The following is a 20,459-nucleotide window of genomic DNA, read 5'->3' on the forward strand; positions in this document are numbered from 1 at the left end:
TCCTAAGATGTGCAGTTCTGCCAGTTTCCTTTAGACATGCTATAAATGACACGGCTAAAAGAATGACATCAAAATGGCCTCAGATTAGATGAGTCCCTACCAGGCTAATAAGTTCATGTTGGTCCATGTAAACATACTTTCTTTACAGGAAGTGCTAAGGTCTTTAATTGGCCATTGATCTTGCTGCCAATGGCTCACGGGCTGATGTCCACATTAACTAAGGCTGAAGGAAGTGTTGGCTTTCAACCAAGTCAGTGGGATACCCAGCTGGAGGCAGATAGGCACAGTATCTGGAAGGAACCCCAAGCCAGCAGGCTGGAGGGACAGAACCCGGTTTCTACTCTGCTTTTTGGCTACCCTCACATTCAAGGCATGCTTCTGGTTGCCAATGAAAGCGCTCTGAGGATTGCTAAGCTACCTCCCTCCTGTGTGTGCTGTGGAGCCTTCAGTGCTCACTGGCCTATGTTATTCTAGTGTGTAGACGCTGGGCTTCCTCTTGTTTGCCTTCCAAGTCCTCTGGCTTAGGCTGGGTTGGACTCGGGAGTTTCCTTATCAGTCCTGTGCAGGCAGCTCCTGTGCTGCTTATCTACAAGCTGCAGAACATCCCCCGTCCAAAGAGGGCAGGAAATCTCTCTCATGCAGGGGAGGGGAGGGGAGCAGGAGGGGGCGGGAAGGGGGAGGGGGCTTGGCCCAGGCTCCGTCTTCAAAGCAGCTCCTTCCAGTGGCCAAAGAGAGCCTGTCAAAAAAGAGAAGTGGCCACAGGGGGGATTCAGAGGGAACAAGGTGGCAGGAAAAGCTGGAGCCTAATTGATTTGACGTCCCCAACACCACTGCTAGTAACAATAATAATTATTTGCAAGCTCTGGCTGAGGGAAGCAGTGGAGAAGAGAGGAAGCAGCCGCGAATCATGGCCCCCAAGCATGGCAGCCAGCAGCAGCCATGTGGCTGACACCGAGGGTAAATTCCTGGATAATGCCAGCGGGTTACATCCTTTCCAGACTCTAGAATTGGACCTCCTCAGCACCTCGTGTTTCATCTTCAGGTGGACTCTCGTGGCACCCTCTCTACATGTCCCTTCACCTTGCCATCCAGGCCTCCTTACAACCAGCAGTCAGGTGACCCTTCCTTTCCCTTTGAAGATCCCCAGCAATCACCCGGAATTTTTCCATCTGCCTGCTCGCCAGCAACGGGGACTCAGAGATGTCTGTCTTTGACCTTTGGAAATTGAAAGATGGCTTCGGTCAGGCGCATTCGGACAGGTGAGGAACGGCGCATTGGGGGGTTGGTGGAGAAAGCACGTTTCTGGGCAAGGAAGAGCATTTCGGCAAGCATTTGATTTCAGGAAAGATTATGGTCCAACGTCTTTCCATTCATGAGCTCCACACAGGCTGGGCAGTTGGAGCGGTTTCTCTTTCTTGCAATTTACTGTTGACCTAGGACTAAATCTCTTTTTTACCACTACAGTACATAATACCATGCATGTTTTCCTTGTATGCAATGCTGTGTCTTTTTTTCCTTTCGTAGTAAATGATCTCTGTGTTTTTATAACTATTTCCTTATTGTATCAAGCAATCTACAAAAAGGAGGCTTGGGGCATCTACTGAAATATTATGTTTTCTTAACACTTCTTACTTCTTTTGATTTGCCTTTTTCTCACTCTCTCTCGGTTTCTTTAAACGCCCAGTTTAAGAAAAGCAGTCACCTCTGTAAGCTTTAGAACATACAACTGCAGAATGAAAATTTCATACTACTTCTCTATAATCACAAGCCAGATAGATTTTGCATTAAAATCTAAATATTCTAAAAATTAGAATAACATCCTGCTGGCAATTATAGCTGTTACATGAATCTTCATTTCTCTGTGTAATGATTACAATTAAATAATTTCCATACATCAATAGGTTTACAACTTCCAGTTACACTTTTCATTTGATTTTCAAACTCTCCTGAGTTCTTTAGTTTTTCTTAGAACACATCATTGTTATCATTTAACTTACAGTGATATATCTAATTTGTCTGACAATTGCATCCCTTATCATGTCGTATCAGCCTCATGGTTTCCTTCCAGGGTGCAGTTTGTAGTAAAATCAAGTGATTTACTTGGTTCAATGTATTTCATAAGATTAAATTCAAAGCCACAGCTTCTTCAAGAATCCTATCAGAATGACACTCAGTATTCTTTTATCTGTAATTCTGACTTTCTCTACATTAGTCTATACTAGATTTCTGTCATTATATTCTATAAGATGAGGACACATATGATCATTTATGTAAGAAGTATGTTTGATATAATTGCAGAATGATACACTGATTACAGAATATACTCTACTTTTAAGGATAAGTTGGGATATATATCTCTAAAGTATAGAACTGACCTCGATATTTTGGGAAGTTGGAAATATTAAATAGGGAAAGTGATTTTTTCCTGCTTGTTTTAAGGAAGGCCTTTACAACCATTACATACTTCCTCTGTGACAAACACTTCCGTGTAGAAAAAGGAATAAAAGCTGCCTGTATATTGTCACATGTGACATTGCACACACATATCTGCTTTGGTAGGAGCACATGTGCTGGAAGTCTGAGGATCCTTCTGTATGTTCTTCCCATGAACAACCTGGAAAATTAAGTGTGTGTGAAATTGTCCCAACTGAGAATCAACACATATGAAAAATGCATACACTGGGCCTTTCTTCTGGGAGAAATTGTAATGCCATTATGTCACACAAACACTGTTGAGTCTTATGCTAATAAAATATCATTACATACATAATAACACCCATTTTCTGTGTACACACAAACACAAAGAATGTGTTATTTTGTATATGACTATTCCACACACACTTACATGCATACATGCCTTTCCCAGCTCTCTTAATATCTCTAATTGTCTGTCTGTCTATCTGTCTATCTGTCTATCTATCTATTTATCATGGCAAGCCTCAGGTCCACAAAGCATCACAGACTTACTTATCTCTGCTTTATACACTTGGATGTCAAGTGGACTGTGGCCACACTGTATTTTTATGTTGTAAATAAGGGGTACAAATTGTTGCTCAACAGCTTACCAACATCCCTTTTGTAGACTCAGAAGCTCCCAAAGAAAAGGTGGGGTCAACAATGTGTGCCCCTTTTCACATTTTGGAGATGTTTTAAGGGGCAAAATGGGTGCCTGACACTTTATAAAATCTTAAGGTTTCTATTGTACCCCTTGAAATCCCTGCCTCCACCCCCCAATGGCTCCACCTTCCTCCATTTTTGGAGTGAGCCTCTTGATATGCCAGACAAAGCTTGGAGTGGGTCTGTATTGTGCATAGTTTAATCAATGCTTTTCAGAAAACAAAAAATAAGCAGTTGTGCTAGCATTAGCAAAAGAGATTCATAATCCACTTAATTGGAAGTATTTTGATTTTAGTCAGTTCCACAGAAAGTTAGAGAACAAATTTAGTAAAGACTTAATTACCTCTGTTTAGTTGTGGATTGACTGTAGTGAAATTTCCATAGCTATTTAGCGCTCATAATGTACTACGCACCCCATTTTCCCCTTTGCGTAATAGCTGCCCTAATGAAGAGCTGCCTGCCCAGAACTTGTGAATTTCTAATAAGGCTGCTGCTCAGCTTCAGAGTATATGATAACTCATGCATTTCAGTTGCAGCTTTTCAAAAAGCACTTTCTGCTTTAAAATTATAGGCATATCCAAATATAAACATTTAAAGGGAGCTCTTCTTTCCCTTTTAACTTAGGTTAAGAATAGCTTTGAAAGAACCTTGGATTCTGCTGGTTGGGAAGCCAAACCCTCCTGATGACATTTGCAAAACCATTTCCTCAATTTTTCAAACATTTTTATTGCCTGATACGGGAACAAAGGGCTGAGGCAATGCCTCAGCATGTGCTTTGTTGTTATTTTATCTCCTTCATTTCAGTTACCTGCCTTGCAAAATGTCATCCCATCTTTCTCAGCTATGAATCAGAGGAGTGGGAAGGGAGAGGCTTTCTAAACATGATCTCTTTTGTACTGAGTAGATGGTCAAGACTTTGTCCCTCTATTTGTTGCTTCATAGTCTATTCAGAAAGTACCATTGACAATGACATTCTGTTATTCGTGTACATGTTTTTATATGCACTCAGTCTGATAGAGTTTTGACTAAAGACCAAGTAGCTGTGAAAAAGGAAGTGCAGGGAAATCCTTTAAAATAAAAATTCATTGGGGAAAAATGTAAGCATTCTCTGAACATGTACTAAAACTATATCTTCCAGAACTGTACTAGGCATTTTTCATCACTGAAAGGTTAGAACAGTCTTACCTCATGTGTCACCATCCAGATGTACTGGATTATCTCCCATCATCACAAGCCAGCATGATGCATGATGGGATTTGTAGTTCTGGAAGGGTTGGGAAGCTAGAATGACCATGGCAGCTGAACTTATGGCCAAGGCAGGTGCAAACATGAACCCATAACAGGCCCCCCCATTCTCTATATTGTTAGGCACACTCACCATGGGACATGGTCATATAATACTGTGGACCCATTATCTCCTTCTCTGTTCAGCTGGCCCTGTATGATCCAGGATGACTGGATTAGTTGTGTATTGGTCATTTTTAAGCCTCCAGACTGCCCCAAATACAGCTGGAAGATGCCACATTCTATCCCCTCTCCTGTTAACACTACAAAACTTTGGAGACCTGATCAGAACAGGTGCCCCAAGTTCTCTGTTTGCCCCTTTTCAGTTATGTGTGGCCACAAAGGGGAGGGAGTGAAAATTAAAGCAACAATATACTCAAAGAGGACTTGTCTTAGATGAGGAAAGGACAAGTTAACTTACGGTCAGCTGTTTGAACAACATAGCAATTACTCCTTTCCCCATGAACCCCACAAGCCAGCATGCAAGCCAGCTACTGAGTCTCACTGTGCATTTTTTCAGCCCCACTCTACATCTTTGGGGGCCACTGGTAGGGAGAATTGCTGATAGGAAAGGTGTTTTCTGCAGCACCTCTGGAGTGAGTATAACCTCTTCCCTTGCCCTGAAGATCAAATTCCAACTGTTCTTCATACGGTAACTGACAGAGCACGAACACAAAGGACAACTTTGTTAATTGCAGATAGGTTTTAGATGTTTTGTCATTTCAAGTCATAATGGTGTTGATCACATCATCTCAAAAAAGATCTCATAGGGGAAAAAAACAGAATGGAAAGTCATCTTAAAAAAAATAAGGCTAAGACATTTTGGGCTTTTGGTTCAAGAAAAAATATCACAGAGGAAAGAGTTTTTTTAATGAATGATTAGCAGAACCAGTTGGAACATTTTCTTCTCTCATACTATAGAAATGTTCTAGGTGTAGGCCTCTTTAGGTACATATCGAAAAGCATGTGCCATCTTAATAGATTTGCTTGGGTGCAAAAATAGGTAAAAGTAACAATGGAAAAACAGGGTATAATAATGTCTGATTTGCCCAGAAAAGACAAACCTCTTCTGGAAGCCCCTTGGATCGCAGAGAGTAGAATCAACTTCTCTCATCCAATGGGAGGTTTCTATCAATGGGATGGGGAGAATGTGATTTTCAACTATTCTCTCTTTCCTGCAACCACCTATAGTCTCTCAAAATCTGCTCTGGAGGCCAGAAGAAATTTCTGGAAAAGATAGAGAGTTGAAAGTCTCACTTCTCCCTGCTTGTCAGCAGAGGGAAGATTGTGAGATGCATGGCATTGGTTTCAGGGCTGAGAAAAGCACAATCTTCTTCAACATTAACTATTATTATTATTACTATTATTATTAATTAAATGTAATGTTGCCTGACTCCCAGGCACTCTGGGCAGTTTACAAACGATTTAAAACATGAAACATGACAATAAAAACAACAAACAAAGAAGGGTAGAGATGACAGAATGACAAACCAGGTGGAAACAAAAGAAAACAACCGAAGTTAAAGGGAGGCTTCAGTCATGCCCACCAAAGGCCTGGGTGAAGAGCCAGCTCTTCAGGCCTCTTCAAAACACTAACATTTGAAACTTTGTGACCACCATGGGCAGTCTATATCTGAGTAGAAAACAAGAAGCATGGAGTCTTGGTCCTTGCCTGTCAAGCAAGTGAGACACATGGCTGGCCAAATTTGAAAACAATATGCTACATTTGATAGATTTATCTGGTGATGTATCTCTTAAGTTCTTCTTTCCACTTTCCACTTTCTCTCTTCATTGACAAAAGAATACAGGTAGGAACAAAGCATCTGTCAACTTGCTTTGACCAGTTATCACTTGTCTCTTGGAGAACAAATTTAGGAGCATAATCTGAACTAGCTGAACATTCCAGATTGAAATGTCAGTTGTACTCAGCTTATTATTTCTTCAATGGTTATGATGAATTCACTTTTTCTTGGCCTTCTTCTAAGACAAGTGATTGCTGAAGAAGCATTATTTTGATTGTGACCTTGCCCTGTCACAGCTGTTGCAGGGACTGGCAGCAAATTAAGTGGAAAAAAGAGTACCTCGATGAGAGGTGTTGAATTTGTCAAACCTGCCAAATCTGTCAAACACAATCTTTACTTTGGTGCAATTTGACCCTTCTCATTGTCTCCTGTAGGAATTTGATGCTGGAAGTGAACTTGGTAATGAGAAATGTAGCCAGTGAAAGGGGTTATGTGAACGTAGATAGCTCAGCTGCACTCACCCACATAGCCATCAGACTCCACACCAAGCAAATACGTTAGTGGGATGGAGATCATTTTAAACAAGTGGTCGTCCTATCATCATGGGCACTTTGACCTTGTAGTTTGTACTTGAGGGTCAAAGCAAAGCATCAGTCCCAAATCGAGTTATTGGTTGGTTGGTTGGTTGGTTGTCAGTTAGTTCGGGCACTCCTAAAGACCCACATTGTCACCCCCCCCAAATATTCCCCACAGCCTCACAGCCATTCTTGCAATGGGTGGTGATTGTACTTTATGTAGTTGTTGGGACAATGATCCAAACTGACCTGTATTCCCTCCAGAGGACCAATAAAGGAATACTAAAATCAGCTTCTAATGACTTTTCTCACTGCATGCCTCACTGCATTAGTTTCATGTCTTATCATCAGTCTAGCTTCAAAGAACCATGGAGCTTGAAACTAGGAAGTTCTGCCAGGAGGGCTCAGGCATCTCAAATTGGAAAGTGAAAGATTTGGGATTTGAGATTTTGGACAGCCAAGAGAGAAAAAATCTTGGCCATCAAGGACAGCGCTACTATGGGAATGAAAGGGTGCAATATAGTGGGACGGGTGGAAAAGCTGTTTGTGGAGGTTTAATTTATACCCTGCATTTTTATTCAACCAGATGACCAATATGTATCACAGAAATAAAATAAAATAATTACAGCTCAACTCAGATAGTCACTTGCTTTTAAAGCATTCATCTGGAAAGGCTTACATTTGCATAAAAATTGCATGTGCTAATTGTAGGTTTTGGGGCAAATGTTTCATCACAGTGAGGGCAGAGAGACTGTTATAGGAAAGGAGCAGTGTCAAGGTCTCTACTCTCCCTCCCAATGGCTATTTTTAAATCAAACTTGGACTGGATGGAGCTTCAAAAATGGGACTGCCCTTAGTGAAATAGGATATAGGATCAGCCTAATCAGCACGTAGATTAGATTTCTTTTCCCTTTCTCAAGGACTCCATAGAACAGAAAATCCTTGAAATCCTTACATGACATACAGGAATATACTCACACCTTGAGGCTTAATTTATGTCAAGGTTCAACCTTTGCATTGTTTCCAGTGCCAAGGCTTAACCCTGGGACAAATGAATAGATGAAAATCATGGCCTTAATCAGTGTAGCAAAGTGTGTGGACTTAACCTGGCTGAGGACTGATGCAGCAGGACTATTCTTGGCTATTTTGGGGTGTCAGTCTGCTAGACCTCTTCCTACTATGTTTGTTCTTTTGGCAGGAGAGTTTCATGGAATGTCTAGATGACATTGTCATCCTTTCATCATCAGTTTGTATTTTATTTTGTCTGTTTTTCTTTCCCTTTGTATAGAGATCGTCCGTTTAAGGAGAAAGACCCAAATCCTTAACCCTCCTGAGCAATACTCACTGGCCTTCTTTTATTAGCATACACCAGATATTCTCTACCTGCATGCAGTCCACATCTTTGTCCATCTGTCCATGCAATCACCCAGTCATCCGTTCCATCCAATATCTGTGCACAACACACACACACACACACACACACACACCAGCAAGTAAGCAAAACAGGATTCAGAATAATATGACTGCAGTTTTAACACTTATCACACCTTTCCTTCTACTCACATTTCATGTTCATGGCTGAAGGAATGTTTTTCTTTGCCAGTGCAGAACAAGCAGTCTACTTGTAGTAATACTATACACATATATTTTAAAGGATGTTGCTTTGCATAGTTCACAGTAAATTGTTATTTTGTTACTTGTGGAATTAATCTGTGGGAAAAAATGTTCTGGGGTGCAATCCAGTTCTTTATCTGTGTGAGAAGATATCGTTTCCTCTAGCACAATGAAGTGGGGCACCAATTTTCCTACCCACTCATACTTCTTGTGCTTTTTCACTTTCTGCTCTGGGGAGCTTCTTAACTATCTGGAGCATTTTTGGGGGCATGTGTGGAGTAGAAGAGGAAGAAAGAGCTAAATACTTACAAACAGCATTTAAATTAACAGCATTTTAGCAGGGTTTGCACTTTTAGAATTGCAAGACTGCTGGTATGCATTCCTTTAACTCATTGGTACTAAGTCTGTGTAGATTTGTAAAGGAACCCAGGTAGCATCTGTGGGCAACTCCTTAAATGAAGCATGTCCCTTCTCAGAGAACAGCCACATGATCCAGGGAAAAGATGCAGCGTACTCCAGAGTTGCAGGCAGGGCGTCTGTGAGTGTCCCTATGTGCTCTGAAGCACCCTCTCACTTTTGAATCTGAAGTGCTGCACTGCCCTAGTACTTCAGGAATTCCAGAATTCAGATTTTTTTAAAAAATTCACATTGTGGGGACAGAACTTATGTATATTCTGTTGAAGTATATGGATAAGACAAGGAAAAGATGCTGAGATGGGTTGGTCAAATATGTAAGAATAATTTCTTGCTGATATTAGGTCTCCCTGAAATAAAACATACAACAAGGACATGTTTGGGGCCTGTAACTTCCAATTCCCATTAACAACAAAACATGGACGAGAAGGCTATGGAGATCCAGCTTCAAATTCCTGCTTTGCCACAGCATGCAATTGCAGTTGCCCTGCTTAGTGGTCAGTGACTGCATAAAAGAGAAGGTTTTCTTTGCTGTCTGACTGTCACGTTCTGAACCTGAGCATGCATCCTGGAGTGGCTCTAGGCAGAAGGGCACAGGCTAGGATCAAGGTCTCCCATATGGTGTCTGTAAGCATTAATAGGCCTGTGTAATTTTCCTCATGCTTTGAGGTTTCCCATCGCACCCGACTTTTTTCATTAAAAAATATGGCAGCTTCCCGTGTTTAAAAAAAACAGGAACATTTTTTCATTAAAAAAAAAAGTTCTTGTTTTTTTTAAACACGGGAAGTTGCCATATCCCCAGCACCAGATATGTGATTATTTCCAGCGTCATCTTTAGCCCTGACAAGTTTTATAAGCAGGCATGACACAAGACCCTCGGTGACATTGCGACCAGGGACTTACAACTGTGAGACACCTCGCTACATCCCTTTTGCATCTTTGGACAGAAAACATCAATTTTAAAGGAGTGTTTGCCACTTCAGGCATCACTTGGTGGCAAACTACGTTCTGACTCCCATTGCAGAGGATTGGCTCATCCTGCCTCCCAGCTCATAGTAACTGTAGGGTGGCATCACTGGGGATGGGACCCAAACACAGAACCCAGAGGGAATGGTACAAATTTAGTTTATTTTTTAAGGAGAGGAAGCAATGTCTGTTAGGGAAAGATCTGAGCAGAGAGCCAGCAAGCGAACCCTAATTGGCAGGTTCTCTTTATTTAGTTATCGGTCAGAAAGGGCAATGGCTGATTGGCTCCCAGTTCTGTGTGAACCTACAGACTTGTGAACACACCTATGATCTTTACTGTCTGAATCAATCTGTATTTTAAACCAGAACCAGAAGGCTTTGGAGACTGATTTTTGGTGGTGGCCTTAGAAAATGAAATAGAAATGGAGAGCAATGGCAGTCTAGAGCTTTGTTTGGAAGAATGACCTCCTGCCCTAAAAAGAAGAAAGTTAAACTGGGATGAGATGAGAGGGAAGGTCTAGGCCTAGAAGGTCTAGGAGTAGGTGACAAAAAGTGATCTTGCAGATTTGTCTAGTATTTTGGTGCTCATCTCCCTCTCTCTTTCCTCCTGTCATACACATGTACACATACACACACACACACAAGCTATTTTGTGAATTAAAAAGCCCACCAACCCTGTCAGTCATTCTGCAGCTCCTCCTTCTGATACGTTTTTCAAGTGAGACAGGTCTAATTTCACTGGTGAAAAATGCTTTCAGCCAATCCTAGGCTAGACTGGGGCCAGTAAATTCAAGCAGTGAATCAAAGTTTTAAAAAGACAAAAAATGCCTGTAGATGCTCCTTTGTATATGAGGTCAGAGAGATACAAGGGGAAGCCAAAGAGATCCCAATATATTGCTTACATGAAGATCCCATTACAAATATATTCATGGCAATCTCAGTTCTTCCAAGGGGCCATATTTATGTAACCAAAACACCACTGCTACACTGAAATGGAAAATATTAGCATACTTGGAATAACTTATGCAGGCACAGCAATACAAAAAATATTTAGGGGACAAAAGTCCTAAAAGGGAGTGGGGGCAGGAGACAAGGAGAGATAGAAAAAATGCAAAAGTATGCTGTGTTGCTGCAAACTGTGATGTGTTGCATTGTCTATTTGTTGCAGATCTCACAATATATGACATAACACAGTCACTGTTCTGAGGGAACTCTGAAAACATTAGGTTTGTAATGGGAAGTGAAGGATCTCTGGGCAGAATTCTCTGCATCCTTCCCAAGCTTCAGTTCGGAAGGTGTTCTTCCTCAGACTGGCACCCTCCAGGTGTGTTGAAACAAAGTGCTGGCAGGGAATTCTGGGAGAGCAAGCAGCGAGGCCCTTGCTTGGAAAAAGGCTTGGGCTGGGAGTACTTTTCACAAATACGTTGATGGCGGGAGGAGAAAGCGCCCCCCAAAGAAGTCTCAAGGAAGCAGGCCTTGCCAGGCCCTAGATTGGCCTTGGGGAGACACATGAAGAGCCTTCTCCCCTCCCACCAACACAGAGCAGAAGCTTGAAGAAACCCACACATGAATGTGGCTGATTCTCTCTGCCTGTGGGTGCAACCGCGACCGCTGCTTTTTGCTGCCGAGGAAGGCTGCCGCTATCTGCCCTGCCATCTCTTTTCCTCGCAGGCAGGGAAGTTACCACAGATCAGACTTTCACAACCACCTGCAATAAAAGCCATTCTTCAGAAAATCACAGCCAGGCTGAACTGAATCCCAGCGTTGTCAAAGCCCAGATCACAGTGTTGCCACACTTGCATATTTACGTTGGCATACGCGTTTGCAGGTTAGAATCTACCTTGGCACGTAAAGCACTGTGATGAATAAGCAGGTGTACATGTCCAAGTAGATAAAGGAGAAAAAGTTCAGAGGGGATCTGATTGATTGATTGACTGAGGGATTGCCGTCAAGTCGTTGTTGACTCTTGGCGACCACATAAACCACATTTTTCCCATGATGATTTCTCCCTAACCTGGTCTTTCAGGTCTTCAACAGTGTACTCATTGCCACTGTAACTGAATCCATCCACCTTGCTGCTGGTCATCCCCTTTTTGCTTCCACCTTTCCCCGCATTACAGCCTTCTCTAGAAAGGTGTTTGGTCTTCACATACTGTGCCCAAAGTAGGACTCTGAGACTAGCCATTTGTGCCTCAAGTAACAACTCTGGGTTGATTTGTTTGGTGATCCATTTGTTGTTTTCTTGGCTGTCCACGGTATCCTTAGGAGTCTTCTCCAGCACCAAAGTTCAAAAGCATCAATACTCTTCCCATCTTGTTTCTTCAAAGTCCAAGAGGGGATCTAGCATTGATGAAATCTGAGAAAATTCAATAAAAGCCTAAATGTATGTAAAATAAAAATAGTGACCATCACTAACAGCAACATTAATTGATTTGCCATATTAATTAACATTTGGGAAGCATTTTCTCTTCCAGATCAGGCCTGAAGTCAATTATTTGGTTGTGTCCATTTTTTTCTCTACACACCACCCAAATGCATAGCTTTAGAGCTGCCTGATATGAATGGTTGCTCTGGAAGAAATATCTTTACTTAAGATCAGTGTTTCTCAACCTTGGCAACTTTGAGACATATGAACTTCAACTCCCAGAATTCCCAGCCAGCATGTTAAAGCTGCTAAGGTTGAGAAACGCTACTTAAGACTATAAAGACGTATAGCACTGGAAGGTGACCATAGAATCTGAAGGGATCTTAGAGGCCATCACGTCCAATGCACTGCTTCAGACAAGATCTACTAAAGCACACACAGCAAGGTGTAGAAGTTAATCCACTGCACATATTGATTTAGGCTAAAGTTCATGATAGCTGGCAACTGTTGGAATTTCTAAAGGTCCTCTTCTCCTTTGCTTCAGAGGATGAGATGGTGCTGTATGTATGTATGTATGTATGTATATACAGTGGTACCTCGGGTCATGAACGCTTCTGTTCACGACCAATTCAAGTCACGAACAGCACCGTTCGCAAAATTTTGCCTCCGTTCGTGAACTCCGCATCGGGTGACGAACAGGATCCGCAGCCATTTTCCCTCCCGTGACACGTGGTCGCGGCTTCCTGTAGGGAGGGGGACTCTCCCTCCAAGCAATAACCGCCTCCCCACCCGCCTTCCTGTCCTCCACGCCTCGAGCAAGGTTAGTGTTCTCTCTCTTCGTAGTGCACTGTACTGTATTTTGTTTCATATTTTTGTGGTTTTAAAAAAAATACATATGGTTCAGAACGGATTAACTGTAGTTACACTGAACCTTATGGGAAAATTTGATTCAGGACGCGACCAAAATCGGTTGGCGACCAAATTCGGAGGGGTCAGAACGGATTAACCGTATTTACATTGAACCTTATGGAAAATTTGATTCGGGTCGCGACCAATTTGGGTCGCGACCAGAGTCACAGAACAAATTAAGTTCGTGACCTGAGGTACCACTGTATGTGTGTGTGTGTGTGTGTGTGTGTGTGTGTGTGTATATATATATATATATATATTTTAACTACTGAACATCCTTGGGACTTGCATAATGTCTTGTCAAGGCTCACTATACACTTGTTCTTCATATCCGGTATTCCATAAGGACTCTGCTATCTCACATTTGCTCTCTTGAGCCATGCCTTGCAAAATTTAAGAAGGTAAGTGAGCAAAGCCCATTCTGTCACAGTTCAGAAAACTATTTAGGTACCTCAAGAAATCACCTTCAGCCTCCTAAACCATGCATGCATACTTGGAAATTAAACATTATGTCACTTTGAATTCAGGGGTAGTTGCCATATCCTGGAGAATTTAATACCATAATTGAAGTTCTCCCAAGGTATAATTAATTATATGTATTTTGAAACAGGGTACATAACATCTTGCATTAGCATCCTATCCTTGACCGCTAAACTCCCAAAGTTAGGCCAAATCTGTTGCAAATGGTTGGCCTGGGCAAGAGATGATAGTTAAATGGGTGATCACATATGATGCAGAAAAGGTGTTTGTGAGTACATGGGAGTGGAGGTGGGATAAGCTTCTCCTTCTCTCATAATATTCATAGAACTCAAGGTTATCCAATAAAGCTGAATGGTGGAGTATTGGGGACAGACAAAAGGCATTATTTGGTTGCTCAGCACACAGTTAAACAATGAATTTCGCAACTACAAAATGTAGTAATAGCTATCAACTGGGCTTTAAAAAGGGACTAGACAATTCCCTTGAAGTTCAAGAGCATGCCTCTCTGTCCTATTTGCTGGGGAAAATGTCAACTGACAATCCTCTGTTGCCCTTGGCTTCCCACAAATATTTACTCATAATTGGCCATTGTGAGAAAGGGAATCTGGACAAGATAAGTGTTGGGTCTCCTCCAATGTGGTCTTCTTATCTTCTTTTCTTTTTCTTTTTAGCAGCTTAACATAGAGGACCACCATATTTCAGTGATACTTTGTCTTTTTTGACTTCTGGAATGCCAGGTTGAGCAGAGCTGGTGTGGTGTGCCAATCTCACTCTCCTTCTGTTCTCCCCACAGATGAGAAGCAAAGCAAACATGATGGAGAAGCTGAAGAATTCCCAGTCTCCTGTTGATCCTGAGCAGCAAAACCTTCCACCAGCTGTTTCCCCAACCCCTCATCCTTCCCCAGCTGGTGGGGGGGATGATGTAGAGGCCACCCAACCCCCCACCAGCCCCACCTCTTCCTCACCTCAAACAAAGGGGAGCCCTCCCGCTGAGCTTCCCCAAGCAGCACTGCCCCCCAATGTCCCTGTCATCAGCCTGGGCTACAGCAAGCCCCCAACTCCTGTTGAGGTCCCCACAACCCAACTCACTGCCCTACACCCCATTCCCAACTTCTTACAGTTCTCAGGTCTGCCACCCGGACCCCCTCCACCATCCTTGCCTCTGGCTGGAGTAAGGAGTCCACTTTTAGCCCCACAATATCAGCCTCATCCCTTTCTCAACAAGTAAGTCTAGAGGGAAAGGAATCAGATTTCGGGGGGATGGGGAAAGGAAGAAATCCTGGCTATGTTGGTAAGCTGCCAGCACCAACCCTGGAAACAAAGGCAGTGAGTCCATCTAGTTTGTGTTATAGGTAGTCCCCAGTTTAAGAACGACTTCTGTTCCCAAGGTCTGTCCTTAAGTGGAATTTGTACAATATATAAGCTGGAACAGTATTATTGTATAATACTGTATAAGTAGTATTGTGTAATGAACTTGAACCAGTGTGTGTTTAACTTGAATCAGTGTATTTAACTCAAATTTTGCTACAATAGGCTCCATTCTTAACTATGGGTCATCTGTAAACAAGGCATTCTTAATCTGGGGACTACTTGTATAAGACAATTATCCCACTTTTGGAAGCTGACAAAGAGAGAACTATTGCAGGTCTATGTCAGCAGCCACAGCTTCTCTGCAACAGTGTCTCCTAACATGGAATATGTGCAATTCCCAGAAAACCTGTTCCATGCTGACTAGGAATTCTGGAAATTGAAGTCCAAACATATCTGGAGGGTACGACATTAAGGACAGGTGTTCTCCTGAGCCATACTTCAGATTGCCAAGCCTTTAAAATCTCTGGGCAATTGAATTTGGGAGTCGAGTAGGAAGCGTCACTGGCTAATAAGGTGGCCTGGTGATAAGTAGCAGAAGCTCCCACAGGGTGGAAACCAGAGGGGACCTCTTGCAAGTTGAGAAGGTGAAGATAGTAGCTTAGGTATGGAGCTTATTGGGCCAAGGATCAATATAGTGCTAACAGTTAAAGTGTTCATCTCACCAAGCAGGAAGTAGCACCCGCCATTTCTTAATTTTGTTCCTTTAGTCTGATTTGTTATTTTCATCTTCTACCTCTAATGATACAATCCTGGCAGTCCTCTGCCTCTTGAAGTCTTTGCTTGTTTATAGTTTGGGCCATGGCAAACCATGGATTCTCTTTACTACCAATGGATGAGTTAACCTAGCAATTTAGGGCACAGTAGGAAAGATGGGTCTCTGATTGCTTTATTGAGTTTCATGGCCAGGACTTTTGGGGAAGGTGAGCCTGCGAATTGTGCCAAGTTAAAACTATATGTTTGTAGAAATGGTCTAGAAAGGTTCAGCTTTATTGATTATATGCTGAGAGAACTAGAGTGAAAGTGAGCAACCTGGAGGCCCCTAAGGATATTTCTGCATGGCAATGGCTCCATCCAGAGCCATCCTGTCTGAAAGCTCCTAGCTAAGTAGGGATGGTTGGCTTGATGGAGTGGTCCCTACCTATGGTCCTCAGGAATATGGTTGGTTCCTGACCATTCTGAATGGGAGAAGGGCAAAGTTGTCAATGTGTCTCAGATTCAGTATGATCCATTGATTTCTTTTAAAATGCTGAGTTTCCATTTGATTCCTGTGGTTCATCAACAGTCTGGCAGTGGGTGTACTGATAGGCAAAGAATCACTGTCCTCTGTCTAGTTGGTCAGTCTATAGTGTCCTTCCTGAACACACATTGCCTTGCCCCAACCTCTGGTGGAGGCATGGCATTGGATGAGCGGTCATGCGTGTTTTCTACACTATAATGGGGTGACATTCTTTTTCAGAATTTAAAATTGGAGGTACACTTTGCCTTATGCCCCCAAATATTCATTTCGTGGAATATGATGGCAGTGGGTAACAAAGATATATCCCAAACAATGTGACTGAGCCACTCACAGTATGTGAAATAATATAACTGAAATAATTGCCACTAATTGGGTGGGTTAATCTCAGGTATGGGTTTTTGGTTCTCACCATAGTACAAATGCTACAAGGCTGGGCTTGGAGAGGGCAGCAACAGACCCTTCATAGAACATTACTGATCCTGAACTTGTTGCAACATGAGAAAAGGGGGCAGTACATACAGGTCTAACTATATGTAGAGCTTTAGGACTAAATAATGTGACAATAATATTTATATTTTTGTAGGGAATATTTGTAGGTAAAGTTATAAAAACATATATGCATACTTTGAGATGGGATCCTGATCACTGTTCTTATCTCTCTCTAGCATCTACCTAGGCAACTCTGGGACTTTTGGCCTCTTCCCCAACAACCGCCTCAAGCGGAGACCAAGCCATTATGAGCAAGACATTACTGAAGGTGAGTGGCCATGGGGAAAAATTGTCCATGTTGGGACAGAGCAGAGAGCACAAGCAGAATGGCACATGTGACAGATATGGAAACAGTCTGTATAAAGTGGCTGCTGATATGGTGGAAGGGGTTCCCAATTCATGTTCAGCATGACCCCTTGTGCAAAGAAATTTTACTCTTTCAGACTTCTCCATGTATCTATCTAGGTCTTCAACCCCAGAAAGTGGCACGCCGGGTCTTCACCAATAGCCGGGAACGGTGGCGTCAACAGAATGTGAATGGTGCCTTTGCTGAGCTTCGGAAACTCATTCCCACCCACCCACCTGACAAGAAGTTGAGTAAGAATGAGATTCTTCGCTTGGCTATGAAATATATCAATTTCCTGGTCAAGCTACTGAGTGACCAGGCCAGGCTGGCTGGAGGGGAGACTGCTGAGACAGACAGCCCCTGCAATGGCACCCCCAGGACTCCATCACCATCAGCACCCATAAAATTGGAACAGTTGACCGTCGAGTCAATGACTGTGTTGGAGGCAGGAGAACCACGGTGATGTCTAGCAGTAACAGACCACCATCACCACCCCATCCTGTGCATCTGCAGTGCTGCACATGTGGATCAAGCTAGCATCAATGAAAACTCCTTGGCCTGCATATCTGTTCTGAGAAGACACCCCCCCTTGGGTCCATCACCCATGGAATGGGCTGCCATAGTAGGGTTATACTGACTTTATACTTAAGACTTAATTTGAACCCAGGAGTCCAAAAAGAGAGGGAGAGGGTGCCGGAGTCCCTTTGATTGAGACATCCATTCATGCCCAATGGAAGCCTCAAAAAGTGGGGACTCTGGGGAGAGATGAGGAATGAAGTTTTATGTACAATTCCCCGGTTCGGTTTGTTTCAGGGCAGCAGGGAACTGCTTGAGCAAGTAGCTCTATATGGTGTCTGGTTTACATAAGACACCCTCTTGCTCTTGTTGGCTGTGAGAGGAAGACCTTGACGTCGGGCAACACCTTGGCTGGGAAGGGGTGCTCTGGAGTTTCATTTTTACTGTTTGCTGATCAATGCTTCTGATTTTTAGCCTTAACACTGCTCCCGCCCACAAATCTAAACCTCATTTTTGTTGGGCCCCACATAAAATATTTGAGCCTGTATAAAAGAGCAAAAGGATGTAAAGAAAGGAGGCAAGGTTTAGAGGTTGAGCTTCTAGGCCCAGCCTACTTTCCACCTTCTTGTCAGAAAGGGGCTCTGGCTAGGCTATCTTGGTAACACCTTTCTGGATGGGAAAAGAGCTGCTGAAGGATTTCGAGCACTGGCTCAATGACTTGGAAGGCAAGGGCCACACAACTGTACAGACTGTTCCGTGCATCTGCCGTGCTTTGCCTCTTTGGGGGTTCAGTAGCTCATTTAGGGCTACAGGCAGTGGCTTGTGTGAGGAAAGGGGGGCACCCAATCTCATTCAAGGGGAGGGGGCAAGGCTAGAGCTCTTCTTTTTGACAGGCTGATTTTCCTGCATGCCACAACATTTTCCTTAACAGTTCTCTTACATAAGCCCCCACCATCAGTCCCAAATGGTATCATTCATACCAGAAGCATCACCTCTGGGGAGAACTGGGCCTTAGTTATGCTCTTCGTGGTCCAGGTGTGCTGTTGAGGAGTTACTCCAGGTGCAGGCAGTTAGGAGGGAGTGGATGGTGGTGCTGCAGCAGCTGCTGTGTCACTCCCAAGGGGCCAGTTGCAGGGGGGGAGGGGGGCTGGGTTGTCGCTGGGAACCCACAGTCTCAGAAACCCGCTCCCTTCCTGGAAAGAGAAGGGCGGTTTGTGCTGAGTCAGTGTCCCGGCCTTCTCCACACACCCTGGGCCCCCTGCCAAAACCAAATGTGACAGCAGCGAATCTGGAGGGAGGCAGGCCTGGGCTGCCCGTTATCGGGTGAAGACGTTTGCTGAAGGGCCTTAGAGGTGGAAGGAAGAAGAAAGATGACCATATCTATCCACACACACACACACACACACAGAGGCACCAGCACCCGTTCAATTTCCAAATGTGTGTGCAAAGGGTATTGTTCTCTGCTAGTATTTGCTTTTGTTGGGAGGAGGGTCTGTAAGATGGGAATCTTATACTCATCAGTGTTGTCCAGACCAGGAGCTCTTTGGAACCAAAATCTTCCAAGTTTTGTGATGTTTTAAAACTGAAGTCAATGCCATAAACAAAAAGCAAAGCGATCTGTTCAGTGATGATTGTTGATACTGCAAAAGATTATGCGGGTTGAATGCTATGTTCTGAACTCAAATTTTTCACTGCAAGGAAATGATGAGAGGGGGAAATACACAGGTAAGTAAAGGGCAGGAAGAATAATGACGTGCTTGGCATCCATGAGAGCTATCTCTGTATATGTAGCGTGTGTGTGTGTGTGTGTGTGAAGGATGGGATAGAAAGGAAAGTGAAAGGCAATTGAAGATACGGAAGTACGGCATCCTGAGGTCCTTCCTCCCAGATCTAGACCATCTTCTTGTGTTCTCCAGACATCACTGAAGTGCTATAAGGTACAACAGCAGCACAGCCATGGTTCCATGAAGCCAGAGTAAGTCACTAGTGGGGAAATGACCATCAGAGCTGGTGTGTTATTCTGCAGCAGTAAGAACCCAGCAACTTACATGACCTCATACACGTTCCTTGAGCCTGTTCCTGAGTAACCTTTCCTTGGCTACAGCCTAGTTACGTGCTAGAAATTACTCCAAATACACAGAGCTGAATGGCAACTTGTGACGTATTCCTGTTTCCTCTTGCCGGTTTTGGTCTCATTCACTTTGCTCTGGTTAAGGAGGCTTTCCTTTTGATTCCACCTCCTGGGTTGGTAGTCTAAGCAATCACTATGCCTTTCCTCCTCTTGTCCACTTGTCTCAGCGGTTCTTCAGTCATGTGATGTTGATTTTATTTTATTTCATTTTATTTTTCACATCCACTTATCATGGTTCTTGTTCTACGCAGCTCAGTGAAAGGATCCAGGGTATCTCTCTGGGTTTGCATGACACACTGAATCACAACCAAGCCATAGCCAATTACATTTTAGCCAAGGACGTTGTGAGAATCCAGCCAGTGTGGGAAATCTGTGGCCACTGTGATATGTGAACCCAGAGCAGGATAGTAGAGAAAATCATCCCACTGAGTTAATCATGGCTATGTAAATCAGTTGAATGCAGTCTAAGACTGTGGTCACCCATTAATTCTTATTATCAGATCATTCTTTAAGTTAGTGATGTAAAAAGTTTTGTTTTGTTGGGGTTTAGATGGAATCTTTGAATGCCATCACTAACTTGCATGCCAAAATCAAATTAAATGTTTATTTTGCTTAGAATTCAGTGAAAAGGACATAGTTCCAAGGAAAATGATTAATCAAAACATAGCGGGCCTGGTCAGTGAACTATTCTGCTCAGGCCCCACTGAAATTAACAGGATGGCTTATGGAAAGATTCCAGTTCAGCCACACAAGAGCAGCTCCTACTAGACTGTTAGAATTGATAGGTGTAAAGTGGATGTGGTATGTTTGTATGTATTGCAGAAGGCTCCTATAATCAAGAGTAGGGTAGCCATATTTAAAAAAGCAATGGGTGCCATTATAGTTGCCATTACAGAGCACTCA

General features: G+C 43.1%; 1 protein-coding gene across 1 annotated transcript; it reads left to right on the forward strand.

Annotated features, from left to right (window-relative positions):
- The first annotated feature begins 712 nt into the window (after positions 1-712).
- LYL1 (LYL1 basic helix-loop-helix family member) lies at positions 713-18,341 on the forward strand. Its single transcript, XM_088137644.1, has 5 exons — positions 713-957; positions 1,043-1,259; positions 14,260-14,690; positions 16,740-16,831; positions 17,029-18,341. Exons 3-5 carry the CDS (start codon positions 14,260-14,262, stop codon positions 17,370-17,372), a joined length of 867 nt encoding a protein of 288 aa, XP_087993770.1. The 5' UTR covers positions 713-957; positions 1,043-1,259; the 3' UTR covers positions 17,373-18,341.
- The last annotated feature ends 2,118 nt before the right edge of the window (positions 18,342-20,459 follow it).

This window comes from Python bivittatus, unplaced genomic scaffold, assembly GCF_059951505.1.
Source record: "Python bivittatus isolate LINGU-HERP-01145 unplaced genomic scaffold, Pbiv_v1 ctg000220_np1212, whole genome shotgun sequence".
Classification (NCBI taxonomy): Eukaryota; Metazoa; Chordata; class Lepidosauria; order Squamata; family Pythonidae; genus Python; species Python bivittatus.

Bases quoted from the DNA above. Each gene is read 5' to 3' on its own strand.
- LYL1 (XM_088137644.1), top strand. From the start codon at position 14,260: ATGAGAAGCAAAGCAAACATGATGGAGAAGCTGAAGAATTCCCAGTCT. The intron at 14,691-16,739 runs GTAAGTCTAGAG...ATCTCTCTCTAG, and splicing joins CCTCATCCCTTTCTCAACAA to CATCTACCTAGGCAACTCTG. The intron at 16,832-17,028 runs GTGAGTGGCCAT...GTATCTATCTAG, and splicing joins TGAGCAAGACATTACTGAAG to GTCTTCAACCCCAGAAAGTG.